At 44.9% G+C, this 27,730-nt stretch overlaps 1 protein-coding gene across 1 annotated transcript in view; it reads left to right on the plus strand.

Moving 5' to 3' along the window:
- The window catches only part of cers2b (ceramide synthase 2b), a 54,156-nt gene that overhangs the window by 14,152 nt on the left and 12,274 nt on the right, over positions 1 to 27,730 (plus strand). Inside the window, exons 2-3 of the mRNA XM_083761118.1 lie at positions 21,942 to 22,115; positions 26,116 to 26,233. Coding sequence (XP_083617244.1) covers positions 21,943 to 22,115; positions 26,116 to 26,233 — 291 coding nt within the window. The 5' untranslated portion in view covers position 21,942. The remainder of the gene's footprint in view (positions 1 to 21,941; positions 22,116 to 26,115; positions 26,234 to 27,730) is intronic.

The raw sequence follows: 27,730 nt of genomic DNA on the forward strand, positions 1-27,730 counted from the left end.
CTATTGTTGCCTTACTTCCTAATGTTGTTTAAACCGGTGTCTCTCAAATATTTTCATTGTCATGGACCCCTAAATGAATAATTATGTATTTGTCCCTATAATCCCAATCTAAGAATGTTTTAAGTGCCAGGAACCAGCCCGTACCAGATTTGTGCTGTTAAAAAAGTTCGAAGAATATTCAATATGTTTCACTTTTTGTTCAAGATTTGTCTGAAAGTTGTCAAAGTCGTACGATTTGTCACACACGTCACCGCAGTGAAATTTGTTCTCCACATTTGACGCATCTCTTGGAGCGGTGAGCTGCAGCCGTGCCGCGCTCGGGAATCATTTTCTTTGACCGTAGTTGACTTGACCCCCCAATCCAACTCATTGATGCTGAGTGCCAAACAGGAAGGCATTGTTGGGTCCCATTTTTATAGTCCTTGGTATGACCTGGCCGGGGATCAAACCCCGACCTCGCAGTTTCAGGGCTGTGACAGACACATGTTTGTAGACTCAACTGACCTGAGATCAGATTCATACGAGGTTTCCACTGGACACACACTGGGTCTGATTAACCCATTCTGACCTGAGATCAGATTCTAAAAATGTCAGTCGTTCTTCGATTTTTCAAAAATAGCAGACCTACAAGCTCGTATCGCGCCACTCGGTGGCGCGATATGAGCTTGTAGGTCTGCTATTTTTCAAGCTCACAACACGTCGCATTGCGACACCGACACGTTGTGAATGTGAGCAGTGAAGTATTAACAAGAGCTTGTGGCTAAATAGTGACTAAGATTGTCTTTTTCTTCTTTATTTCCCCACCCCCTGAAAAGTAACTGTTTTCCAGGGGTCATTGGTTATACATGGGTTCAGGTTAGGTTTAGGTGTGCTGCTGCCTCGTGGGAGGTTAGGCTTAGGGTGAGGGTTTGAGATAGGTTGTAGTTGTAGGACTAATGACTGGTGTGTGTGTGTGTGTGTGTGTGTGTGTGTGTGTGTGTGTGTGTGTGTGTGTGTGTGTGTGTGCGTGTGTGTGCGCGTGTGTGTTTATGTGTGTGTGTGTTGTGGCAGTTTAGACGTACCCCTTCATGTAGTGCATTTCCTTCCTGTCACCTGACCTCCTGCTCCATTCATGCTCGCCACTGATATGACAACCGTTTGTTCTCCTGTTGTTCTTTACTTGGTCCTGTTTCTCTTTTTAAACAGATGCTATGTTGGTTAATTTGATTACCCTGCCTTATGGCGTCCCGCTCGAGGAACGATGCAGGGTCGATGAGGGGGACCCCAAATTAAAAGAACTTAAAGGACAACTTTAGTTTTTTTCAACCAAGGTTTATGTTTTAGGTTGTTATTAGAGAAAGTAAAAGATGAGTGTTATTTTTTTTCCATTTGCTGCTTTCTTTCGTTTTAGGGATTTTAGCTGTTTTGTACAGGGGGGCGGGGGCATTCGAGCATGGTGCTAAATATGTATTTTTTTACAAAATATTATGGAGATTTATTTTTTTATTATTTACTATAGCCCTAATAAACCCCAGGAAATTACATCTGGCCACAAATAAATCACAGGATCTACTGAATGTGAAGGTAGCCTAGTGGGGGGAAGCCACACTGTGTGTCATATAGGCTCAATGTCAGTTTGACACATTCAGTAGATCTCGTGATGTTTTCGGTGTTTTAACTAAGCATTATGTTATACTTTAGCTATTGAAAAATATCAGATCTACAAGCTCATAGCGCGCCACCGAGTGGCGCGCTACGAGCTTGTAGGTCTGCTATTTTGTTTTAAATCGTGAAAATGCGGCACAAATATTTGAATATATATTCTTTCAGAATACTTTTTTTTTTGTAACTTATAACTTAAACTAAAACTATGCATACTGAGCACATAACTATAGACAGTCTACACATGGTTTGTCTGCATGTGCACATCATTGCCGGGTAAAGAAAACTAGTTATTGATAATGATGATGATGATGATGAAATAGGTGAGGAAGATGCGTGCGATGTGAAATATTCCATACATGACCTCAGTGACAGCAGACAGAACTCAGAGGCATGCAGAGAGACACTGTTAAAACTCTACACACACTACAACCACCGCATGGGCTCAGACGCTCAGTACAGGAAGATGACTCTGCTTTATGCACATGTAGACCTTTATTTATAGACCTGTGTGTGTGTGTGTGTGTGTGTGTGTGTGTGTGTGTGTGTGTGTGTGTGTGTGTGTGTGTGTGTGTGTGTGTGTGTGTGTGTGTGTGTGTGTGTGTCATTGCACATGCAGCACAGTCATGCCATGTAGCTGTCACCTTAATGCACCGTCACCCAATATGAGAACAGAGTTCACACACGCACACACACACACACACACACACACACACACACACACACACACACACACACACACACACACACACACACACACACACACACACACACACACACACACACACACACACACACACACACACACACACACACACACACTGTCATCATTTGATATGGGGTTCCATACTGTATATGTTATAGCTATAAGGGTCCATGACAGTTTGGGAACCCATATAAATTTAGATCAGATCAGGTTGGGTTCCATGCCTCTATGGACCCCTAAATGCAACAGGGTTAGGTTCAGGGACCCCCAGATGCAACAGGGTCAGGTTCAGGGACCCCCAGATGCAACAGGGTCAGGCTCAGGGACCCCCAGATGCAACAGGGTTAGGTTCAGGGACCCCCAGATGCAACAGGGTCAGGCTCAGGGACCCCCAGATGCAACAGGGTTAGGTTCAGGGACGTGCAGAGGGTTACAGAGGCAGGGGCTGAAATTACGTATAAGAGGGCACTTTTGGAAGAAAATAGCTGATCTACAAGCTCTCAACGTGTTTATTATGCTCAGCTGAAGAGTGAGGTTGATGGTTTACATAAGGCATCTCCCCCCCCCCCCCCCCTCTCTCTCTCTCTCTCTCTCTCTCTCAGGTTGAACAGTAGTAGGTTGGGGTTGTTATCCACAACATGAGTCAGTCAGTCGCACAACGCTCCCTGTCTCATGACTCCCATTCGACACACACACACACACACACACACACACACACACACACACACACACACACACACACACACACACACACACACACACACACACACACACACACACACACACACACACACACACACACACACACACACACACACACACACACACACAGTTCATCATACACAATATCTTAAGTTAAAACTACTCCTCTCCTCCTCCTCCTCCTCCTCCTCCTCCTCTCCTTATCTCTAGCCCCTTTTGGCATTTTACCCAGTGTTGATTTCATTGACGAAAAAATGTTCGTCGACTACCTTTTTTCACAGACGAAAACTACATGGAAACTAAATTAATGCTATGATGACTAAATATGTTGACAATTTCGTCAACAGATAAAAACTAGAGTAAAATGTTAGGAAGTGACTGGACAAGAGATCCAGTATAAGTAAAAGGCACAAGTCATTCTACACTTGGTTGCATGCTGAAAATAGCAGATCTACAAGCTCACAACGCGTCGCAGTGCGACGCGTTGTGAGCTTGTAGATCGGCTATTTTCAGCAAGTATAAAGTGATTAGGACGGCATCAAGACCCGCCAAAACACATTTTAGTCGACTAAATCACCTGTAGATTTAGTCGACTAAAACTAGACACAACACCAAGACATTCCAGGTGACTAAAATGGGACTAAATCACTAAAACTAAATGAAAACTATTCGAGAGACTATGACTAAAACTAAAAATCAAAAGTTGCTGCCCAAAACAAACACTTTACCCCTTTTGAGGTTCTTGACGCTATGTGTACAATATATTAGCAGCAAAACATTTTTAATGATTTAACTTTTAATTGATATTTGAACATGAGCCAAAACTGTTTAAGAACCAGTGCTGTGTTGTGGTTCCGTCTGTAGAGAATCGGGTGTTGTTTTTCCACCGTCCGAGGGTCTGATGACCACTGAAGCACTCAAAGGATTGCCGTCAAATCATACTTAAACACTTAAACCCTCCAGACCCGCATTAGTTCACGCAAAACAAATGACCTATTTCTTTTGGTCAATTACACACCCGATGAAGCCTTTAATTCACCCTTGAAGTCATGGAGATTTTGGTTTTATTTGTTTTTAGTTTTGTTTCTCCAAAGATGAGGACTAACGCATTGAATTTTACTGTCTACTTCCTGATTGGTTATAGTAATTTGCCGGCATAAAAGGTTCGGACCAATCACAAAGCTTCTATAGTGGAAATCTTGGAACGCAGACACACGGCCCCTATAGAGGTGTCACAGACACTACATGTTTTGGGGAGCGTTTAACCTAATCGAGCACCGAAGTCCTGACGTAACTCGCTCGTCCCTTCGATTCCCCTGGTTCGCGGAAGTAATTTCTCTATGGAGAATAACATGGGCTCATCTTAAATATGGAGTGCCGTGATTTTTTTACACCCTAAAACATGATCATCAGGTCTTATTGTTATATAAGGAGGTATAATCTTTTCAAAAAAGTGTACAGTATTTGTTAAAATGTTGTTTTTATGTGGGCACTCCCACCGGTTCATTAAGTATGCCTGGTTTGCCTGGTTTGCCTGGTGGGTGGTGATCCACCTGAACTGAAGCCGCTCCCACAGCTGTAGTTGATAAAGGGGGAGGGGTTAGGGGAGGGGCTGATAGTGTGATGTCACTATATTACTGTTTATTTCATTGGCCCGTTTGACTGTCAAGGGTTCAGCCTCCAGGAAGAAACCCTAAATACAAAGTTGATACACCATTGTACATAAAAACGACCCCAAAAACGACTCCAAAGGCGATCTCCCACTATGTCGGTCAAGTCAGTGCAGCGTGTGCAGCTTCGCTCCACCCACGGTCTATTTACAGACTTCCAGGTCACCCATGAAAGGTCGTGACCGCCAGCGAGCGCCCGCCTGCAGCACGAGGCATCCTGGCATCCAGTGGGTATTTGTTGGAGCTCCACCGCTGCTCTGTCCTGCCTCACTTCTTCCACTCGTCTGTCCAGATGTTTATGGTTAACCCAAATGAGACACGGGAGACCAGAATCTAAATCATGACTGTTTTCTGAGAAACATTATGTTTCTGTTTCAGTGGTTCTTAACCCATTTTGGGCGGGAACCCCTTTAGCTATTGAAAAATAGCAGACCTACAAGCTCATAACGCGCCACCGAGTGGCTTGTAGGTCTGCTATTTTTGAAAAATCTGACATGGACTGACATGGAAACATATGGCTTTTTCAGAAAACTGTCAGGATGTAGAAGACATTTTTAGAATCTGATCTCAGGTCAGAATGGGTTAAACTATTTCATATCAAGGAATCCCCCCCCCCCCCCCCCCAGAAGCAAAGAGACAAGTTAATAAAACCGATTTGATTGGCACACATTTTCACAATTTCACAAATTCACAGACATCTGCACCCAGACTCACAGACATCTGCACCCAGATTCACAGACATCTTCACCCATAATCACAGACATCTGCACCCAGATTCACTGACATCTGCACCCAGACTCACAGACATCTGCACCCAGATTCACAGACATCTGCACCCAGAATCACTGACATCTGCACCCAGACTCACAGACATCTGCACCCAGACTCACAGACATCTGCACCCAGACTCACAGACATCTGCACCCAGATTCACAGACATCTTCACCCATAATCACAGACATCTGCACCCAGATTCACTGACATCTGCACCCAGACTCACAGACATCTGCACCCAGATTCACAGACATCTGCACCCAGAATCACTGACATCTGCACCCAGACTCACAGACATCTGCACCCAGACTCACAGACATCTGCACCCAGATTCACAGACATCTGCACCCAGATTCACTGACATCTGCACCCAGACTCACAGACATCTGCACCCAGATTCACAGACATCTGCACCCAGACTCACAGACATCTTCACCCAGAATCACAGACATCTGCACCCAGATTCACAGACATCTGCACCCAGAATCACAGACATCTGCACCCAGATTCACAGACATCTGCACCCAGATTCACTGACATCTGCACCCAGACTCACAGACATCTGCACCCAGATTCACTGACATCTGCACCCAGACTCACAGACATCTGCACCCAGATTCACAGACATCTGCACCCAGACTCACAGACATCTGCACCCAGACTCACAGACATCTGCACCCAGATTCACTGACATCTGCACCCAGACTCACAGACATCTGCACCCAGACTCACAGACATCTGCACCCAGATTCACAGACATCTGCACCCAGACTCACAGACATCTGCACCCAGATTCACAGACATCTGCACCCAGAATCACAGACATCTGCACCCAGACTCACAGACATCTGCACCCAGAATCACAGACATCTGCACCCAGACTCACAGACATCTGCACCCAGATTCACAGACATCTGCACCCAGAATCACTGACTGATTCACAGTTGTTGTTGTTGTTGTGCAACTGGAAACTTCCACTGCAATATCAGTGTCAGTCAGTCAGTGTAGTATCAGTGTCGGCATATCGATCGATTTGTCCGGCCCAATTAATCAGCGATAGAGGATATCCGCTGGTTGTATCTACTCTGCTGTAAGCCTGATGGTGGTGTGTGTGTGTGTGTGTGTGTGTGTGTGTGTGTGTGTGTGTGTGTGTGTGTGTGTGTGTGTGTGTGTGTGTGTGTGTGCGTGCATCCCGTGATGACGCGTTATGCGGCCAGGTGTCATTTAACGCCGAGTCGTCTGGTTTAGAGCACTGGTTCTCAAACAGCGGGTCGGGACCCGTTTGTGGGTCGCGGACGCATTGTTACGGGTCCCCTTCGTTTTTGCTTCCTACACATTTTGCATCTAAATATTATTACTTCAAAACATTTCCCCGAAAGAAAGGAAAACTTTTCATGAATGTAATATCAAAATTCAAAGATCCCCCCCCCCCCCCCCCCCCGCCAGAACATTTAATAATATATTAAAATATTTAAGAAGAAGTAGTGGGAAAATAGCAGATCTACAAGCTCACAAGGTGGGGTGAAGTGAAGCGCCACGTTGTGAGCTTGTAGATCTGCTATTGTCGCTATAGTTTGGGTCCCGGGCAAATATTTCAGTTTTAGGCCACGGGCTGACACGTTTGGGAACTATTGCTTTAGAGCAGGGGTCATCAGGGGTCAGGGGTCATCAACATGTTGGTACACCGACTACTACATTTAATTTTTACTTTTTACACACCACTGTAATGTTCTTATTGTGATCATAAGAACACCCAATTACTGAATGTAAGTCTGCAGGTTTTCTTCACAATATGTATGAATATGTATGAATTAAATGACACTAGACTCTAGTGTCATTAGTAGGTACATTTAATTACTCTAGTGACTAGAGTTACAGACCTGTAATGGTCCTTTGACTCTTTCATGTGTTTGTCTACTCATTGTTGTCTGTCCTTGGCAAAAATAGAGTTTTAAATGTCCACCACAAGCCAGCATGGCGATGTTAGAGTAACTTAGAGTCATTTTTTACCCAGTTTTCTCCCCAATTTAATCATTACTAGACTTGTACGTGCCTGTCGCAGTCGGCCACTGGGAACCATAGCACCCGTTTTAACTGTCTGTCTGTGTCCCACATGGAGATCTCTGTATCTGTCTGTGTCCCACATGGAGGTCTCTGTATCTGCCTGTGTCCCACATGGAGATCTCTGTATCTGTCTGTGTCCCACATGGAGGTCTCTGTATCTGTCTGTGTCCCACATGGAGGTCTCTGTATCTGCCTGTGTCCCACATGGAGATCTCTGTATCTGTCTGTGTCCCACATGGAGATCTCTGTATCTGCCTGTGTCCCACATGGAGATCTCTGTATCTGTCTGTGTCCCACATGGAGATCTCTGTATCTGTCTGTGTCCCACATGGAGATCTCTGTATCTGTCTGTGTCCCACATGGAGGTCTCTGTATCTGTCTGTGTCCCACATGGAGGTCTCTGTATCTGCCTGTGTCCCACATGGAGGTCTCTGTATCTGCCTGTGTCCCACATGGAGATCTCTGTATCTGTCTGTGTCCCACATGGAGATCTCTGTATCTGCCTGTGTCCCACATGGAGATCTCTGTATCTGCCTGTGTCCCACATGGAGATCTCTGTATCTGTCTGTGTCCCACATGGAGATCTCTGTATCTGTCTGTGTCCCACATGGAGATCTCTGTATCTGCCTGTGTCCCACATGGAGATCTCTGTATCTGCCTGTGTCCCACATGGAGATCTCTGTATCTGTCTGTGTCCCACATGGAGATCTCTGTATCTGCCTGTGTCCCACATGGAGATCTCTGTATCTGCCTGTGTCCCACATGGAGATCTCTGTATCTGCCTGTGTCCCACATGGAGATCTCTGTATCTGTCTGTGTCCCACATGGAGATCTCTGTATCTGTCTGTGTCCCACATGGAGATCTCTGTATCTGCCTGTGTCCCACATGGAGATCTCTGTATCTGCCTGTGTCCCACATGGAGATCTCTGTATCTGTCTGTGTCCCACATGGAGATCTCTGTATCTGCCTGTGTCCCACATGGAGATCTCTGTATCTGTCTGTGTCCCACAATGGAGATCTCTGTATCTGTCTGTGTCCCACATGGAGATCTCTGTATCTGTCTGTGTCCCACATGGAGATCTCTGTATCTGCCTGTGTCTCACATGGAGATCTCTGTATCTTTCTGTGTCCCACATGGAGATCTCTGTATCTGTCTGTGTCCCACATGGAGATCTCTGTATCTGCCTGTGTCCCACATGGAGATCTCTGTATCTGCCTGTGTGTGAAGTAGGCTAATCCAATGTCAGGTGTGGGGTTGCCATGGCAATCAATTGGCAGTGAGGCAGAGGCTGGAAATTGCACAGGTGAGGGGGATTTAGGCTGATTAGGCCCACTGGCAGAGCCTGAGCAGAGCATTTTGTGGTGGTTCTGGAGAACCGTGGGTCTGACCAACTCGAGGCCGGGCACTGCACTCCCTGCGGGGGTGTGGAACGCGTGTGTCGAATTACGAGTTACCTGCATCACACACACACACACACACACACACACACACACACACGCAGACAGACAGACGTGGAGCATTTATAGTAGGATGCCAACTAATTTCCTGCTGACAGGTGTCGTCCCATCTTGGAAAGTTTATGATACTATAGCCCTTACGCGTTGTGAGATATTGCAGACACACATTCAGACAGACAGACATTGACTGAATTATAGTTTGATGATGATGATATGATGATGATATCTGACGGTCCCTACAAGGTCATAGCGCGGCACCGAGTGCCGTGCTACGAGCTTGTAGATCTGCTGTTTTTGAAAAATCTTGAAAATGTGGTACAAATCTTATAATATATATTCTTTCAGAGCGTTTTAAACTAAAAATCTTTGCTTCTGGGTCAATTACATATTATCGTTTATGGGGTCCTTGACTTGAAAAGGGTTGAGCATACATAGAAAGATAGGTTGTTCAGAAAACTGTTATTAGGATTTAGAAGACTTTTTGTTTTTTTTATTGGCCTCTGGTCGGATTCGGACACGCCCGGAAATACCCGTACTGTCTGTGTGTGTCTCAGAATCAACTTTGTGAAGCCGGGGGAAACTGATCTGAGGTCAGCTGTGACGAGACGAGAGGTTATACGTACTTTATTAGAGTTCGAGTTATACGATAAGAGAAAATCTATGTTCTATACTTAGTTTATACTGGAGCCCCACAGGGGTCTGCACTCTGCACTAGACCCCTGCTTTTCCCCACTGGACACTTAGCCCAAAAACAAGCCCTGCGTTGGGAGCTTGTAGATTAGCTATTTCGGGCAAATGTTTTCCACAGTTATAATGTTATAATGAATGTCACTGAGTGTCTTTCGCCAGTTCTGTGTTTCCCATCAGTCTGTCCTTTATGCCGCTTAGCGCGCACGCGTGCGTGTGCGTGTGTGTGTGTGTGTGTGTGTGTGTGTGTGTGTGTGTGTGTGTGTGTGTGCCTGTGTGTCCTCTCTGAACACTTGATGACTTTAACACACACATGCACACAGCACGCGCGTGCGCGCGCACACACGCATGCACACAGACATGACTCAACTTCCCATTGGCTCACGGGAGCATGTGACCTAACTCTGGCCATTCCTGCATGTCCAATGGAAATGAGGGAACCTCCACTGGGGAGAGAGGAAGTATTTCTCTCTCTCTCGCTCTCGCTCTATCTCTCTCTCTCTATCTGTATCTGTATCTCTCTATCACTCTGTCTCTCTCTGTCTTTCTCTGTCTGTCTGTCTGTCTGTCTGTCTGTCTGTCTGTCTGTCTGTCTGTCTCTCTCTCTCGCTGTGTCTCTGTCTGTCTGTCTGTCTGTCTGTCTGTCTGTCTGTCTGTCTGTCTGTCTGTCTGTCTGTCTGTCTGTCTGTCTGTCTGTCTGTCTGTCTGTCTGTCTGTCTGTCTGTCTGTCTGTCTGTCTGTCTGTCTGTCTGTCTGTCTGTCTGTCTGTGTCTCTGTGTCTCTCTCTCTCTCTCTCTCTCTCTCTCTCTCTCTCTCTCTCTCTCTCTCTCTCTCTCTCTCTCTCTCACCAAAGTGGAGGTATTATTCAGAGAGAGAGAGATGGGATCAGACTTGTCAAACACAGAGCAGTAACATCTATAGAGAAGTTAGAACACGGAGCAGAACAACATCCACAGTGAACAGAGAGGTGCAGGTTTCTTTCTTCACTGTGAGACGACACATTTACAGTAACAGTAGGAAATTACAACAGTGGCTGGATGTGGAAACATGCTTTTAGGCTGAGTCATCGTCGTCGTCGTCGTTTTTTTTTGGCATGCAGCAGAAACATGAAAGAGCAGAACAGCAGCGTGTGTAACTGAACTGAACGACAACGGGGGATGTTTTTATTTCTATAAACATTACATTTCCAAGCCTGACGTTTGTTTACTACTATGTGTAGTAATAACAACAAGGGTTGTTGAGAGGGACCGAGGGCGGGGGGGGGGATCATGACTCTGCCTTTGGGACCAGTGGCGTGCACAGACATTTAGAGGGGCAGGTGCTCAAGTGAAAAAAAAGGGCACCTTGTGCAGCGCATTTTGGGGCGGGAACCCATTTTGGTGCTTTATATAGCTATTGAAAAATAGCAGATCTACAAGCTCGTAGCGCGCCACCGAGTGGCGCGCTACGAGCTTGTAGGTCTGCTATTTTTTTTAGTATCGAAGAACCACTGACATAGAAACATAGGTTTAGATTGTGGGGGGCCTAAATAATATAGTAGAAGCGTTTTTTATCAATATTTGATCAATGTCACCGCATGGTCCACACACTACAAATTATTATTATTTTTTTTTTAAGAGCACATTGCCAAAAGGGCAGGGGGTGCTCTAGCACCCCCTAGTGTCTATCTGTGCACGCCACTGTTTGGGACCCTCCTCCATAGACATATTTAACCCATTCTGACCTGAGATCAGATTCTAAAAATGTCTTCTACATCCTGACAGTTTTCTGAAAAAGCTATATGTTTCTATGCCAGTCGTTCTTCGATTTAAAAAAAAATAGCAGACCTACAAGCTCGTATCGCGCCACTCGGTGGCGCGATATGAGCTTGTAGATCTGCTGTTTTTCAATAGCTAAAGCATGACATGATGCCGACACCAAAAGGGGTTCCCGCCCAAAATGGGATAAAGGCTTGATGCCTCAAGGCGGAGTCTCTGACGTAGTTCACCCGGCGGCCATCTTGCTGAGGTGCTACAGTACAGTATATGATCAATGACAGCTCAAACAACAAATAGTCATATAACTCCCTCAAATCTTGACGGATTTACAAACGGCTTGGTTTATTACAAACGTTGTCAACGTGGCTATGATTCGGGTTAACGCTTATCTGGTTAATTTAGTTTTTTTTTTATATATATGAACGTCGTATAAAAGCATATATGAGTATGTGGACGTCGTCTATATAACAAACCAAACCGTTTGAAAGTCGGTTGAAAATTGAGCAAGTTATGGTTATTTAAAAAGTACAAGTAAGATGGCCGCCACGTAGTGACGTCGCTCTCCATTGGCCAGAGCGCGGGTGAGCCTTCTATCTTTCTTATCTTATATATATTTATGCCCTCCCCCCCCCCCCAATCTGTCTTTCATTTCAGTGGTTCCCAAACCTTTTCATGTCAAGGACCCCCAAATTGACCCTCATTAGCCCACACGGACCCCCATTAGAAAATATATGCAAAGGCTTTTGTCCCCTACAGTATACCTGAAAATGTATTTTCTATATATTACACTTCTATGTTACACTTTAGCTCAGGGGTGGCGTGGGCAACTTTGACGATGGAGAGGGCCACTATATTTCCACACTCACTCCCTAGGGCCATATTATATTACTGTCGTAGCAAAAATAGCCGATCTACAAAGCGCGATGCGTTTTGAGCTTGTAGATCGGCTATTTTTGCTATATTCGAATTGGAATCCTGAAAATGTACATTGTTATGTCATTTCAAATGCCAATTTATTTATACGTGTGTTGAGCATTGAGCTACTAATTTGGACTGAAGTAATTAAAGCAGGTCATGTTTGCATGTTGTGGAATTGTAAACAGCTGGAACCAATATTATATCAGTATTCTGATATTAACCTGAGGGCCACATTAAGTGAAGGTGTGCCCCCGGGCCCCCCGGCCCGCCAGTTGCCCACCCCTGCTTTAGCTATAGGAAAATAGCAGATCTACAAGCTCTGTGCCGCGCTACGAGCTTGTAGATCTGCTATTTCTGAAAAATCGGGGAAAATATGCATGCAAATCATTGAATATATATCATTTCAGAGCAAACGTTTTTAAACTGAAATCTTTGCTTCTGGGGGGGGTCCCTGGAACAACATATTTTCAGACAGGGGTCCGCAGCTAAATACAGATAATTCCAGGGGTCCTTAATTGAGATAGAAAGGTTGAGAACCACTCACATAGAAACATAGGTTTTTCAGAAAACTATTTTTTTGAATCGTCCTCAGGTGACAGGTCTAATTGGGTTAGAGATCTGTAGAGACAGGATGACCTTCTGTTACTGAACAAACACTCTGTAGCAATGATTACTATTGCTATTTATAAGAGAAATATATCACTCACCCTACCTTTAACCCATTTAAGACCTGAAGCCCATTCTAAAAAACATAGAAAACCTATGTTTCTATGTCAAGTGGTTCTCAAAGTTTCCATGTCAAAGACCTCAGAATTGTCTGTATTTGGCCGCGGACCCCCATCTGAAAATGTGTTGTTCCAGGGAGGGACCCTCCCTCCCAGAAGCAAAGATATGAGTTAAAAAACGTTCGCTGTGAAAGAATATATTATTCAAGGATTTGGACAAGGAACCAATTAGGAATGAGAGCAGACGCTGCGATATGATCAGGAAGTATGGATTTATAGAGGTTTATGCAACCACTTGCACCTGGCGGGGCTTTGCTTTACACACACACACACACACACACACACACACACACACACACACACACACACACACACGCCACGACGCCACGCACGCACGCCACCACGCACGCACGCACATTTCCATTTCTATACTTGTGAGGACATCAGCATTTTCAAAATGACGATTTTATGAATGGGTTTTTTAAAGTCTAAAAGCTAAAAGTCTAAAGCCAAGAATAGCCGTCCAACTCATGACGCACTGAGCTTGTATATATATGAGCTATTTGGGGAGCAGACAAATAAAACTCTAACTCTGTCCATTAAAGTTTGGAAGCAAAAAACGAAAACTCCAAAAACGTTTGTAAACCATAACATTTCTATTCTAAGGGACCAGGAAAACAGTCCTGTCAACATTCAAGGATGTGGATATGATGATGGAAATATGACATTTCTGAGCTGTACTTACTTCAACAGAATGAATGGAAGACCTAATGATTATGGATGCTGTCAGACAGAAGACCTAATGATTATGGATGCTGTCAGACAGAAAACCTAATGATTATGGATGCTGTCAGACAGAAAACCTAATGATTATGGATGCTGTCAGACAGAAAACCTAATGATTATGGATGCTGTCAGACAGAAAACCTAATGATTATGGATGCTGTCAGACAGAAAACATAATGATTATGGATCCTGTCAGACAGAAAACCTAATGATTATGGATGCTGTCAGACAGAAAACCTAATGATTATGGATGCTGTGAGACAGAAAACCTAATGATTATGGATGCTGTCAGAAAACCTAATGATTATGGATGCTGTCAGAAAACCTAATGATTATGGATGCTGTCAGACAGAAAACCTAATGATTATGGATGCTGTCAGACAGAAAACATAATGATTATGGATGCTGTCAGACAGAAAACCTAATGATTATGGATGCTGTCAGACAGAAAACATAATGATTATGGATCCTGTCAGACAGAAAACCTAATGATTATGGATGCTGTCAGACAGAAAACCTAATGATTATGGATGCTGTGAGACAGAAAACCTAATGATTATGGATGCTGTCAGAAAACCTAATGATTATGGATGCTGTCAGAAAACCTAATGATTATGGATGCTGTCAGAAAACCTAATGATTATGGATGCTGTCAGACTGAAAACCTAATGATTATCGATGCTGTCAGACTGAAAACCTAATGATTATGGATGCTGTCAGTCAGAAAACCTAATGATTATGGATGCTGTCAGACAGAAGACCTAATGATTATGGATGCTGTCAGACAGAAAACCTATTGATTATCGATGCTGTCAGACTGAAAACCTAATGATTATGGATGCTGTCAGAAAACCTAATGATTATGGATGCTGTCAGACAGAAAACCTAATGATTATGGATGCTGTCAGACTGAAAACCTAATGATTATCGATGCTGTCAGACTGAAAACCTAATGATTATGGATGCTGTCAGGCAGAAAACCTAATGATTATGGATGCTGTCAGAAAACCTAATGATTATGGATGCTGTCAGACAGAAAACCTAATGATTATGGATGCTGTCAGACAGAAGACCTAATGATTATGGATGCTGTCAGACAGAAAACCTAATGATTATGGATGCTGTCAGACAGAAGACCTAATGATTATCGATGCTGTCAGAAAACCTAATGATTATGGATGCTGTGAGACAGAAAACCTAATGATTATGGATGCTGTCAGACAGAAAACCTAATGATTATGGATGCTGTCAGACAGAAGACCTAATGATTATCGATGCTGTCAGAAAACCTAATGATTATGGATGCTGTCAGACAGAAAACCTAATGATTATGGATGCTGTCAGACAGAAAACCTAATGATTATGGATGCTGTCAGACTGAAAACCTAATGATTATGGATGCTGTCAGAAAACCTAATGATTATGGATGCTGTCAGACAGAAAACCTAATGATTATGGATGCTGTCAGACTGAAAACCTAATGATTATCGATGCTGTCAGACTGAAAACCTAATGATTATGGATGCTGTCAGGCAGAAAACCTAATGATTATGGATGCTGTCAGACAGAAAACCTAATGATTATGGATGCTGTCAGACAGAAGTCGGACCATTGTCCTGTCGGCCAAAAGGGTGTCGGAAAAAAGATCGCCACCCAGAAAACCTAATGATTATCGATAATCGATCCATATTTGATCCTACTACAGCGTCACAAACGTACAGTATCAGCTCTACAGTGCCAGCTCGATTCGCTGCCTTTGCTATTTTTAAGGGGTGTCCAGCTTTGAGTGTTTGTGTCTATAAAGCACGGGTGTGATTTTTGAGGGGCGCTGCTATAGCCCCTCCTATATACAGCTTTTGTCCCCACACGTCACAATATTTGCTATTGACAATGAAAGGAGAAATTAGGTCAAATGTCCGCCAAATATGATGTATGATGATGATGTATGTATAACGATAAAGGCGCCCCTCACTTCATAGTTCATACGGGGGTGATTTAGTTGAATCCTGAGAAGTAACAGTTTTGGACACATGATAGTTCCACCCTCGTTCCATTCCTGGACCCCAGGAAGAATAGCCACGGTTTTGCACGTGCTAATGGGGATCCATAATAAAGTAGAGTAAACTATGGGCCACATCATGGATGATGTCATGCTATTATAGTGACAGGGCAGATGACAAGGCAGTGATGTCACAGGAGCAGAATGCAACGCTGCACTCCTTTGGTTTGGTTTAGTTTTAGTTCAGTTCAGCCTGCTTCGTTTGGACAGTCTTCCAGCAATGAAGAGAAGACACTAATTTATTCCACTGTGAGTCACAGAGGAGGACTCCCCCCCCCTTGAAGGCCCAGAAAGTGAGAGAGAGAGAGAGAGAGAAATAGTTTGAGAGAGACATACATGACCATCTGGCATCTGGAGGAAGTCCGCTGTGATTCATCCATGAACCTCAAACACGCACGCACACACGCACGCACCACACACACACACACACACACACACTCACGCACACATGCACACATGCACACGCATCTCAAATACCATACACACCCACATGCACAGTCACACACCCCACCTCTGGTATTTGTAACACCACCCACTGTGGACAGCTCCTTCCCCCTCCCTCTCTCTCTCTCTCTCTCCCTCTCCCTCTGGGCGATCAGGGGGAGTCCTCTCTCTGTGTGAGTCACTGTGGAAGAAGTGAGTGTGTTCGGGGCGCCCGCCGGTCTAGCGGTCCAGGCGCATCATGCCACATGGCCTGACGGCGCGCCACGTGTTCGAGTCCCGTTCATGACGACCTTTTCTGCTGCATGTCTCTCCCATTCTCTCTCTCCCTCGTTCCTGTCTGTCTTCACTAATAACTATCAATGAAGGCAGAAAACTAAATCTTAAAAAAAATAAGTGAATGTGTTCATTTGGTGGATCACTGTCCAACCAAAGCAGACCCTGACTGACCACAGACCAGTCTCTGGACTTTAAATTGTTGGTTCTTCTGATGTATTTCTTCCCCAACTTCCCCAACAACCAGTACTATATACAACTCTTCGTTCCTAGTACTGTCACCTATATGGCTATGGTCATGAAGTGTGTGTCATGACTGAAAGAATAAGGTTGTGAATACAAGCGACCAAAATTAGTTTTCTCCGACGGGTGGCTGGCATCTCCCTTATAGGGATATAGGGTGAGAAGTTCAGTCACGCGAGAGAGACTCGGAGTAGAGTTGCTGCTCCTTCGCCTGGAAAGGAGCCAGCTTTGGTTGGTTCTGGAATCTGGTTAGGATGCCTCTCGGACGTCTCCCTAGGGAGGTCCTCGAGGCACGTCCCACTGGGAGGAGACCCCGGGGCAGACCAAGGATCACGTCCCACTGGGAGGAGACCCTGGGGCAGACCAAGGACCACGTCCCACTGGGAGGAGACCCTGGGGCAGACCAAGGACCACGTCCCACTGGGAGGAGACCCCGGGGCAGACCAAGGACCACGTCCCACTGGGAGGAGACCCCGGGGCAGACCAAGGCACAGTTGGAGGAAATACATCGACTCACTGGCCTTGGAACGCCTCGGGATCCCCCAGGAGGAAGTCACTAATGTTGCTCTGGAGAGGGAAGGTCTGGAGCTCTCTGGTGGAACTGTTGCCCCCCGCGACCCGACTACGGATAAGCGGTTGAAGTTGGATGGTTCCATTTGTACCGGTAATAGTGAATCCATACGGAGGGGTGCACTGCATGGGCTCAGCCATACAGCAGCTAGGTGTACCATTAAGCGCTGCTTGACACCTCAGCATTGATTGCCTACACCTGATTTGTCTATGCTCTGAGAGTTACATCTAAGTGTCCATTTGTGTGGGTTGGCAGTGGCCCAGGGCTAGAGTGACCGGATTGAAACCGCAAGGGTTCGAACCCGAGCTCCCCCAGATTTAGTGTTGACGTGACCTTGAGCAAGACACTGAACCCCTTATTGCTCCTGATGTGCTCGTTGGTGCCTTGCATGGTTTCCTCCGCCATTGGTGTTTGAATGTGTGTGTGTGAATGGGTGAATGTAATGCGTAAAGCGCCTTGGATAAAGGCGCTATATAAATGCACCATTTACCATTTTTCCATTTGCAATCTATACACTGCCTCCCTCTCAGCTGTCCTACTGTCTGTCTCTACTAACACTAAAAATGACAACAAATGCTTTCCCGTTTTTTAAATGATTCAACTGGCAGCTATAGGTCTGAAATGATACATGAATGAATGAGGTTATTGTTTCATTCACAAACAACCTATATGAGCACTAGTGGCTTCATGATTATCGTTAATAGAAATACAAGGTAATATTATGCAGATCATATTTGTTATTGGCGCTGCGCTGCATAATTGTAGCCTATACTGTACTCGTAGTCTTTTTTCAACGCATCACTGTGTTAATAGGCGAGTATTTGTTATACATAGAGGGGGTCATTGTCAGTCAGCTGTAGGTCCATTTGGTTCCTAATGATCATTTAGCTGGGGACCCCCTGGTACTCCCTCAAGGGCCCCACTTTGGGAAGTACTATAGCTGCATTATCGCCCATATAAGTGTACGCCCAGACACATTAATTGTCGCTGCTCCCACAATAGGGGACAGCTTGTTTATGTGTGTGTTTACGTTGTCTGTCTGTCTGTGTATCCAGAAGTGATGGTTAAACTTTAATAAGCAGAAGCGCCTCACTCAGTCACAGACAGCCCAGCTGAGCCCAGTAGCTCAAGGCTTTAAAAAGAGTCTCCCCCCCCCCCTCCCCTCCCCTCTCCCCCCTCCCCCCCTCCCCCCCCCCCTCCCTGAGGCTGTCGGAGACATAAATGAGGGCATGGTCACAAAAACAAAAAACATCAGAGGGTATTTGTTTTATGCCTCTGATTGTGCACTTTATGACCCTGCTGATAAAGGATTAGATGGGTTTATTTTTGGTTTTCTTTACAAAGCTACACTGAGAGATAAGATTATGATAAGATCGTGTCTTGATCGACCCACCAAGCATTACTTGTAATACGTACACATCCAGTATTGTTTGGTATTTATTGCTATCTATGCTTACATTGTATTATCCTTATTGTAATGTGTTAACCGATTAACCCATTTTGACCTGAGATCAGATTATAAAAAATGTCTTCGACATCCTGACAGTTTTCTGAAAAAGCTATGTTTCTATGTCAGTCGTTCTTCGATTTAAAAAAAAATAGCAGACCTACAAGCTCGTATCGCGCCACTCGGTGGCGCGATATGAGCTTGTAGATCTGCTATTTTTCAATAGCTAAAGCATAACATGATGCCAACACCAAAATTGGTGCCCGGTCAGAATGGGTTAATCCATTTAGCTAAATGCTTTAGCTAAATGGAATCTGATCTCAGGTCAGAATGGGTTAATCAGACCAGTGTGTGTCCAGTGGAAAACTCGTATGAATCTGATCTCAGGTCAGAATGGGTTAAGACCTGACTGAGGCCGATTCCACAAGCCTTCAAAATCTCTAGTTCGCCCACACTTTGAAGATCTTTGAAAAAATGTACAGATGTACAAGCTCGCAGCGCGGCACAAGGTGAAACGCTGTGCGTGTTTCCACATTACACCTATCAAGAGAATTTGCATATCATTTGAATAGCAAATTTCAACAACAAGGCTATTCAAAGTGCTTTACAAAACAATCATTTAGAGTCTACTGTGACTGTCTAAATACAGTCTAATGCAGTCTACTGTATGAATGGTGCATTAAATGGTACATTTATATAGCGCCTTTATCCAAGGCGCTTTACATAGATTGTGCATTACATTCACACACACATTCACACACCAATGCCGGAGGAAACCATGCAAGGCACCAACCTGCACATCGGGAGCAATTTAGGGGTTCAGCGTCTTGCTCAAGGACACTTCGACACTATAACTCTGGGGGATTCCGGGATCGAACTCGGAACCTTGCGGTTTTCATCCAGTAACTCTACCCCTGAGCCACCGCCGCCCACCCCGTGAATAGATGTGTCTAATGTAGTCTGCTGTCTGAATGCAAGTGATAATTGTTGTGATTTAAGGGCGACCATCTGTAAGGCATCTAGACCTCTGGGTGGTGGGTGAGGATCCGTCAGGCGCAGAGAACATAATATGCCAACACGCAGCGATGCATTACACATACATTCTGGATTTATTACACACACACAGAGGAATATATACACATACAGTACATGTGTTGTCACTGAGTCAGGCAGCTGAGGCCATATCACAGCAATAATGTACAGTGTAATGTATGTGAGGCCAGTATATCTTCCTGTAAAGTGTTGATAATTTACTGTCCAAACTGATTGGCCGTAAATGGGTGTCTAAAAGTGAACGCATGCGAGGCCTTCTTTCTTCTGTGGTCTATATTAGGAGAAACACTAGCTCCGCCGGTGATGACAGATGATAGAGATTAGCCTAATGACGTGTTATCCCCACTCTGTCTGTAATTACACTGCACTTTCCTAATCACATGCACGGCTGTATAAGCGCAGATGAATGGACGGGACCGAGGCCTCCGTGCTCAGCGTGGTGGCAGTCCGTACTTTGGAAGCAGCATTTAAAGATGGCAGGCAGCCTAATTAGAGACAGTGTAGGAGAGACAGACAGTAGGACAGCTGAGAGGGAGACAGTGTAGGAGAGACAGACAGTAGGACAGCTGAGAGGGAGACAGTGTAGGAGAGACAGACAGTAGCTTGGCTTGGGCCACTGAGAGGGAGACAGTGTAGGAGAGACAGACAGTAGGACAGCTGAGAGGGAGACGGTGTATAGGAGAGACAGACAGTAGGACAGCTGAGAGGGAGACGGTGTAGGAGAGACAGACAGTAGGACAGCTGGGAGGGAGACGGTGTATAGGAGAGACAGACAGTAGGACAGCTGAGAGGGAGACAGTGCAGTGGAGACAGACAGTAGGACAGCTGAGAGGGAGACAGTGTAGGAGAGACAGACAGTAGGACAGCTGGGAGGGAGACGGTGTAGGAGAGACAGACAGTAGGACAGCTGAGAGGGAGACAGTGTAGTAGAGACAGACAGTAGGACAGCTGAGAGGGAGACAGTGTAGTAGAGACAGACAGTAGCTTGGGCCACTGGCACTGAGAGGGAGACAGTGTATGCGTGCGTGCGTGCGTGCGTGCGTGCGTGCGTGCGTGCGTGCGTGCGTGTGTGTGTGTGTGTGTGGGACACCAGGACAACGCTCCACACGTCCCAAACTCGTCTCCCTTCTGGCTCCAAAACTATGGAATGAACTTCCCATCCATTGCAGTCAGAACTGCAGACTCACTCCCAATCCCAACGACACTTGCCGTTACACTTGCCCTAGCCTTGACGACCTTGCAGGCGTATGCAAAGGCTCATTTTATTTTTATGTAACTTAGTTAGCATTATTTTCATGTAGAAGACATAGCACTCTAGAGCAGGGCTTTTCAACTGATTGTGAATTTGTGAACCACCCTGACTTAGAATCAACCTGGAGACCACTGTTGTGTTGGGTGGGGAATCTGGGGATATGGGCTAAGGGCTAAGATTAATGCTTTTGTAACACTTGCTATGCATCCCATGTGTATACATCCCACTGTTTCTCAACCAATGGTCCACTGACTACTAACTATACTTTCCTAATAATAATGACTCAACCAGACAATCCGCTGCACTTCCCCCTCTTGAGATTCTTACTCCCTTTTTCTGTTGAATTTCTTGACCTCCAATTTGTCAGTAAATGACTATACATGGACGGTCATCATAGGTCATTCAGTTCACTGTTTCTCAACTAGTGGAATGACATTTAAAAAAATCAACATAGCTCTATAGTGTATACACATTTAATTTTATAGATATTCCACTGTTAGGTTCTTCTCTTATGTATGTTTCATGATGACAATTTTTATGTATTTTATGTACAGTATTACCATGTGTTGTTCTTGCTTACTGTACATCGCTGTGGATTAAGAACGTCTGCTAAATGCCTGCTAAATTGTTTGTGCGTGTGTGTGTCTGTGCGTGCATGTGTCTGTGCGTGCGTGTGCGTGTGCGTGTGCGTGTGTCTGTGCATGTGTCAGGATGCTGCGGTCGCTCAGTGAGTGGTTCTGGCAGGAGAGCCTGTGGTTTCCAGCGGGTCTGGGCTGGGCTGACCTTCAGGACAAAGATGGACGCGTCTACGCCAAGACGGCTGACCTGTGGGTGGCGCTGCCCATCGCCTTCATGTTCATGATCGTCAGACAGCTCTTTGAAAGGTCAGTCCGTCCGTTCCTGATCTGTCCGTTAGGCTTGATTTGGACAACCATTTTGTTTGTTTTTAATTTTTGTTTTTTATATATATATAAAAAAAAATTATCCCACAATTTTGTAACCCATTTTTCACCCCTGTGTCAATCATCTAATGTGATCCTGGGCTCTACACACCCTCCACCAACCTAGTCCCTATATATGGGGGACAAGGGGAGAGCAACGGACTTGAACTCATGCTTCCTTCATGCCTGAGTGTCCAAGTTGCTCCTTTTACACCTGACAGGGGGGAGTTTCCCTGGTTGGACGTAGCGCGTGGAAGGAACACGTTATTCCAACCAGTTCCTTTCCCCTCCATCAAGTCAGTATAGTCTTTTATTTTTAGTTGTCATAATAAAAGTAGGAATTAACCCATTCTGACCTGAACCCATTTTGGTGTTAGCATCATGTCGGGCTTTAGCTATTGAAAAATAGCAGACCTACAAGCTCGTATCGCGCCACCGAGTGGCGCGATACGAGCTTGTAGGTCTGCTATTTTTGAAAAATCGAAGAGCGACTGACATTTCTAGAATCTGATCTCAGGTCAGAATGGGTTCATCAGACCCAGTGTGTGTCCGGCGGAAACCTCGTATGAATCTGATCTCAGGTCAGAATGTGTTAAAACAATCCCCAAAATGTAGCACATCCACACATTTCAATAATGTCGGACAAAGTACTCACACGTTACACGTTTCAACTATGAGCCGTCATCAGAGCATACAATACAGCTTATCTTTTAGCAGCAGTATAGTGTCACAGACTCACAGGTACAATGTGCAGGTAATAATCTTATACATGTGCAGATTGCAATATCTTATCCTATATAGCAGCAGTGTGTCAAACGGTGCACACGCAGAGGCATACACATGTCCTACTGTAAGCACTGTATCTCTGTCTTCAGCCGCAAAAGAGGCACGCATATAGATACCGTGTAAGAAAGAGGATCTTTTGTCTGTTGGCACACATTATGATAACCTTTATCTGCCTGACCCAGCTGGCTGCACCAGTGGTTTTCCACCCTTTTCATATCAAAGTCCATTTATTAGTTATTCGACATTTAAAGCCACGGACTCTCGGACCCCACGACTTAGCATATTTTGTTGTTGATTTTGTCCACAATTCCATGCTGTGTTGATGTGAGACCATAGGAGAGATAACAGGCAAACGTTTGATCAAAATAACAACTCTTCTACATTCTCTAATTTGTGATAGACTTCTTGTAAATTAAGTAATTCAGATTTAACAACAATTTTACTCTTGAGAGGGTAAAATGAAGGCTATTCATACTCATAGTTTTAGGTGATAAGCTGACCAACGAAACAGTGGTTACTAGTAAAAAACAGAGAGATGTGTTGGGGTGAGTGCTGACGTCATGTTATAGGCCTTTAGGGTCCATTTGGTTTCATTTTACGCTGTCTCTCGTAAGAGTTCAAGATCTATAAGGGTCCATTTGGTTACCATCCCCCTCAAAGACTCCCCGGACCACTGGTTGAGAAGCACACACATGGTGGTGAATCACTCATCTCCGTAAGCGTACCGCCCGTGATATGATGAGTCTGAACAACAACTACTGACGTCTATGCCCAGCGATATGAGATGCACATTCCTGTTGCTGTTCACTCTGTTCTTAATATCCTTATCTCATAGTATATCTTCTGGTCACGTAGTAACCACCAGTGTCCAATACTGTGTGTGTGTGTGTGTGTGTGTGTGTGTGTGTGTGTGTGTGTGTGTGTGTGTGTGTGTGTGTGTGTGTGTGTGTGTGTGTGTGTGTGTGTGTGTGTGTGTGTGCGTGCGTGCGTGCGTGTGCGTGTGTGCGTGTGTGTGTGTGTGTTTTCTTACAGCCCATAGTGCATTGCGTTTGTGTGTGCATAAGTTCCTCTTTCTCTTGCTGTGTTGTCAGTTTCGCAAGAGAAACAAGTGGCCAGGTCTATGAAAACAAGCACAAATGAAAATAGCTGATCTACAAGCTCACAGCGACACATTGTGAGGTTGTACATTCGTTATTTAAAAAACACATTGAATATTTTTAATACATGTTCAGATGTATGTCTGTGGACAATTACATATTAATCTGGGGTTCCTTGATGTGAAGACATGTGGAAGCAAGCCCAAATAAGCAACTACTGTACACTTTAGAATCAAGCCCAAAAAAACATCAACCAGCAACTATACCAATAATTTATTTGCAAGTGACTTTACAGAAAAAAACAAGTCAAAGGTTGCTTATAATAAGCAGACATGGCAACGTGGCCTGAATGAAGCAAAGCACACACACACAAGGAGCCACTGTACCTTGGCGGAGAAAAACGTGGATAGAATCGATCTCAGGTCTAAATGGGTTAACCCATTCTGACCGGGTTAACCCATTCAGAATGGGTTAACCCATTCTGAATGGGTTAACCCATTCTGACCGGGCACCCATTATGGTGTCAGCATCATGTTATGCTTTAGCTATTTAAAAATAGCAGATCTACAAGCTCATATCGCGCCACCGAGTGGCGCGATACGAGCTTGTAGGTCTGCTATTTTTTGAAAAATCGAAGAACGACTGACATTTTTTAGAATCTGATCTCAGGTCAGAATGGGTTCATCAGGACCAGTGTGTGTCCGGCGGAAACCTCGTATGAATCTGATCTCAGGTCAGAATGGGTTCATCAGGACCAGTGTGTGTCCAGTGGAAACCTCGTATGAATCTGATCTCAGGTCAGAATGGGTTTAATCAGACCAGTGTGTGTCCAGTGGAAACCTCGTATGAATCTGATCTCAGGTCAGAATGGGTTAAATGCCAGGGCGGACCTTGGATGGGAGGACGACGGGCCACATGTTGGAGCATGCCTATAGAGCGTCGCAGTCCCGCCCCCTACCACCAGGGCCCAGGAAATGATTCTCCGTTCATTTTCCTCATAGACATTTCAGAAAGTATTTATTTAAAGACGTTTACACCGCGGACAAAGACAACTCTTGTCGTGACACATCATGACAACAAACTAAACATGTCGGGCCAAACAAAGAATTAGAAAGTAGAAAAAAAAACGTCAGGTTACAACACTTTTTTTGTTGTTTTTCTTCTATGTAATTATTTGTTTTGTCCAAAATATTGTGTGTGTTGTCATGATTTTGTCACGACTCGAGTTGGCTTCGTACGACGCTTAAAAGGTCTTTTTGAAACCTCCCCCTGGCCTCCTGATGGAGGGGAAAGGAACTGGTCGGAATAACGTGTCCCTTCCACGCGCTACGTCCGGCCGGGGAAATTCCCCTCTGTCAGGTGAAAAGAAGCAGCTTGGACTCCTCATGCATAGAAGGAGGCATGAGGTCAGTCCGCTGCCCCCCCAGGTTGGCAGAGGAAGTGTAGCTGGGTTACAAAATCGTGGGATAAAAATGTAGGAGTAAAAAAAAGGTCTTTTTGAAATGTCTATGGGAAAAATTCATTGTGATTTATTTCCTGGGCCTGGCGTCGTCATGAAAGGGGGCGGGACTGCGACGCTCTATTGCCTGTCACTCATGGTCAGATATATAGTACTGTATACAGTGAAATAAGTCCTCAACACAGCAGCAGGAAATGCTGCATGACGCCTGGCGACCATTATTATCCTAGTATTGCACTTTCACCCGCCTCAAATTAATCTCTTATCTTTTCATTTGCATGCTTAGTAGTATGCAGGTTAAAGGTTAAACTGTAATTCAGATAAGCATGTGTATAGTTGACCCGGCTATCCTATAGTTTGTATTGCATTGTGAGCTTGTAGATCTGCTATTTTCAAAAGGATTTGTATACATTTGCAAACTTGAAATGGGACATTATGAATAGTGAGTAGTACTTTTGGTACTTTTAAGTACATTTTGATTCCAATATACTTTTATTCAAGAATTCTGGACGGAACGGAGTAGTTCTACTTTGCAGTATTGATACTTTTACTTGAGTAAAACAGACTGTGATGAACCTTTCCCTCTCTCCTGTCAATCAAGGAGGGTGGCCACGCCCCTGGCCTCCCTGATGGGAATTAAAGAGACGGTACGCCGCAAAGCCCCGCCCAACCGCACACTGGACAACTACTACTGTACAGTCAACAGGAGTCCTGTGAAGGTACGCACACACACACACACACACACACACACACACACACACACACACGCGCACACGCACACACACACACACACACACACACACGCACATGCACACACGCACACACGCACAGTCGCACACTCGCTCAAGCACGCCCACGCACGCACAATAGCATAATAGAACAAATAAAGGTTTATGATCTGGTGGACTGACTCCATGCTGTGGAACAGTAGCCAAGAGCGTACCAAAATCTCCTTGAGGGGGCGTCAACATATGTGTCACGTGGTTCGCGGCCGCCATACCTGTTGGCTTGTCGGGTTTGTTTACATTGAGCGACTATCTGGTGTCGGGGGCGCTGGAAGGTATTTATACCAGGGGGGGCTGAAGGGTGGGAGGGAAATCGCATTCGGGTATAATTGGCCTAATAATGACTTATTTAGGACCTAGTTAGCCGAGTTAATCATAATAACAGTATGTGACTCTTATTGTGTTGTTGTTTGGGTTAGATTTCTTTAAACCTGGTGCAGGTGAAAGTAAAACTACAATAGGTTTTTGCAGTCTCGTCATGTTGTGTCTATCTGTCAACTCACTCGCTTTGCATTCTGAATTCAGCACACTCTGATAGACGTGTCAAAACCTTCTCCTCTCCACCAGCAGGGGGTGCTGGAGCACCCTCCGCACCCCCCTTCCAGCGCTGATGTCTGGTGTGCTTCAGCTTGTATACGTTCTTTTTTTAAACTGACCTCACAACGGTGCAGACTTGCTCAGTAAATAAGTGCCACAGCAGCAGGTCACGTCGAAGGAATGAGCCAGAAAACGGAATTAGATTTTCAGCTTTCCACCAGCATGGAGACAGCATCAAGGAACCCAGATTTTCCTGAACGAGTTTACAAAAAGACGTAGAATGGCTTTGGATCTCGGCTGTACGGCGCACGCCCGGGCGCAGAGACATAACGTTCAACAAAGTATCTAAGCACAGCCGTGTTTGTTCACGATACTTTCCTTGTCCTTGAAAGGTATTTAATTGGGCCTGACGTTCTTTCTATCCATCCTGGTGTTGGTTCACTATGTTGTCGCCAAGAACGAGCTCAATATTTAAAACAGACCACCGTCACTCTATTCTGAGTGATGTGGGCTAGAATTTAAAGCCCACAAGAATGGCGCCGCTAGCTTTTCAGACGCCGCCCTCCTCTTGGTGACGTACACGTTTTTTCACCCTATATTCACATATTTCGAACTCGGAAACTGTATTTTCTATCGTCTGTTTTTGACTCTCCTGCATAATACCATGCATATTAAAGGCAGTCTCTAAAGACAGAGAGTGCCTTTTATTTACCATATATATATTTTTTTAGCCCAGTATTTCATATCGCAGTGTAATCACCATTAACCTTAGCCCTCCAAGCAGAACCCAACCGCACAAGCCAACCGCACACCGGGAGGCGGTACAATAAACGGTAAACAAACAAGAAGAAATAAAGCGACCAAATCGGTCAAACAAAGATTAAAAATACTTAA

This window comes from Protomyctophum parallelum, assembly GCF_964188405.1.
Source record: "Protomyctophum parallelum genome assembly, chromosome: 3".
In the NCBI taxonomy this organism is placed as follows: Eukaryota; Metazoa; Chordata; class Actinopteri; order Myctophiformes; family Myctophidae; genus Protomyctophum; species Protomyctophum parallelum.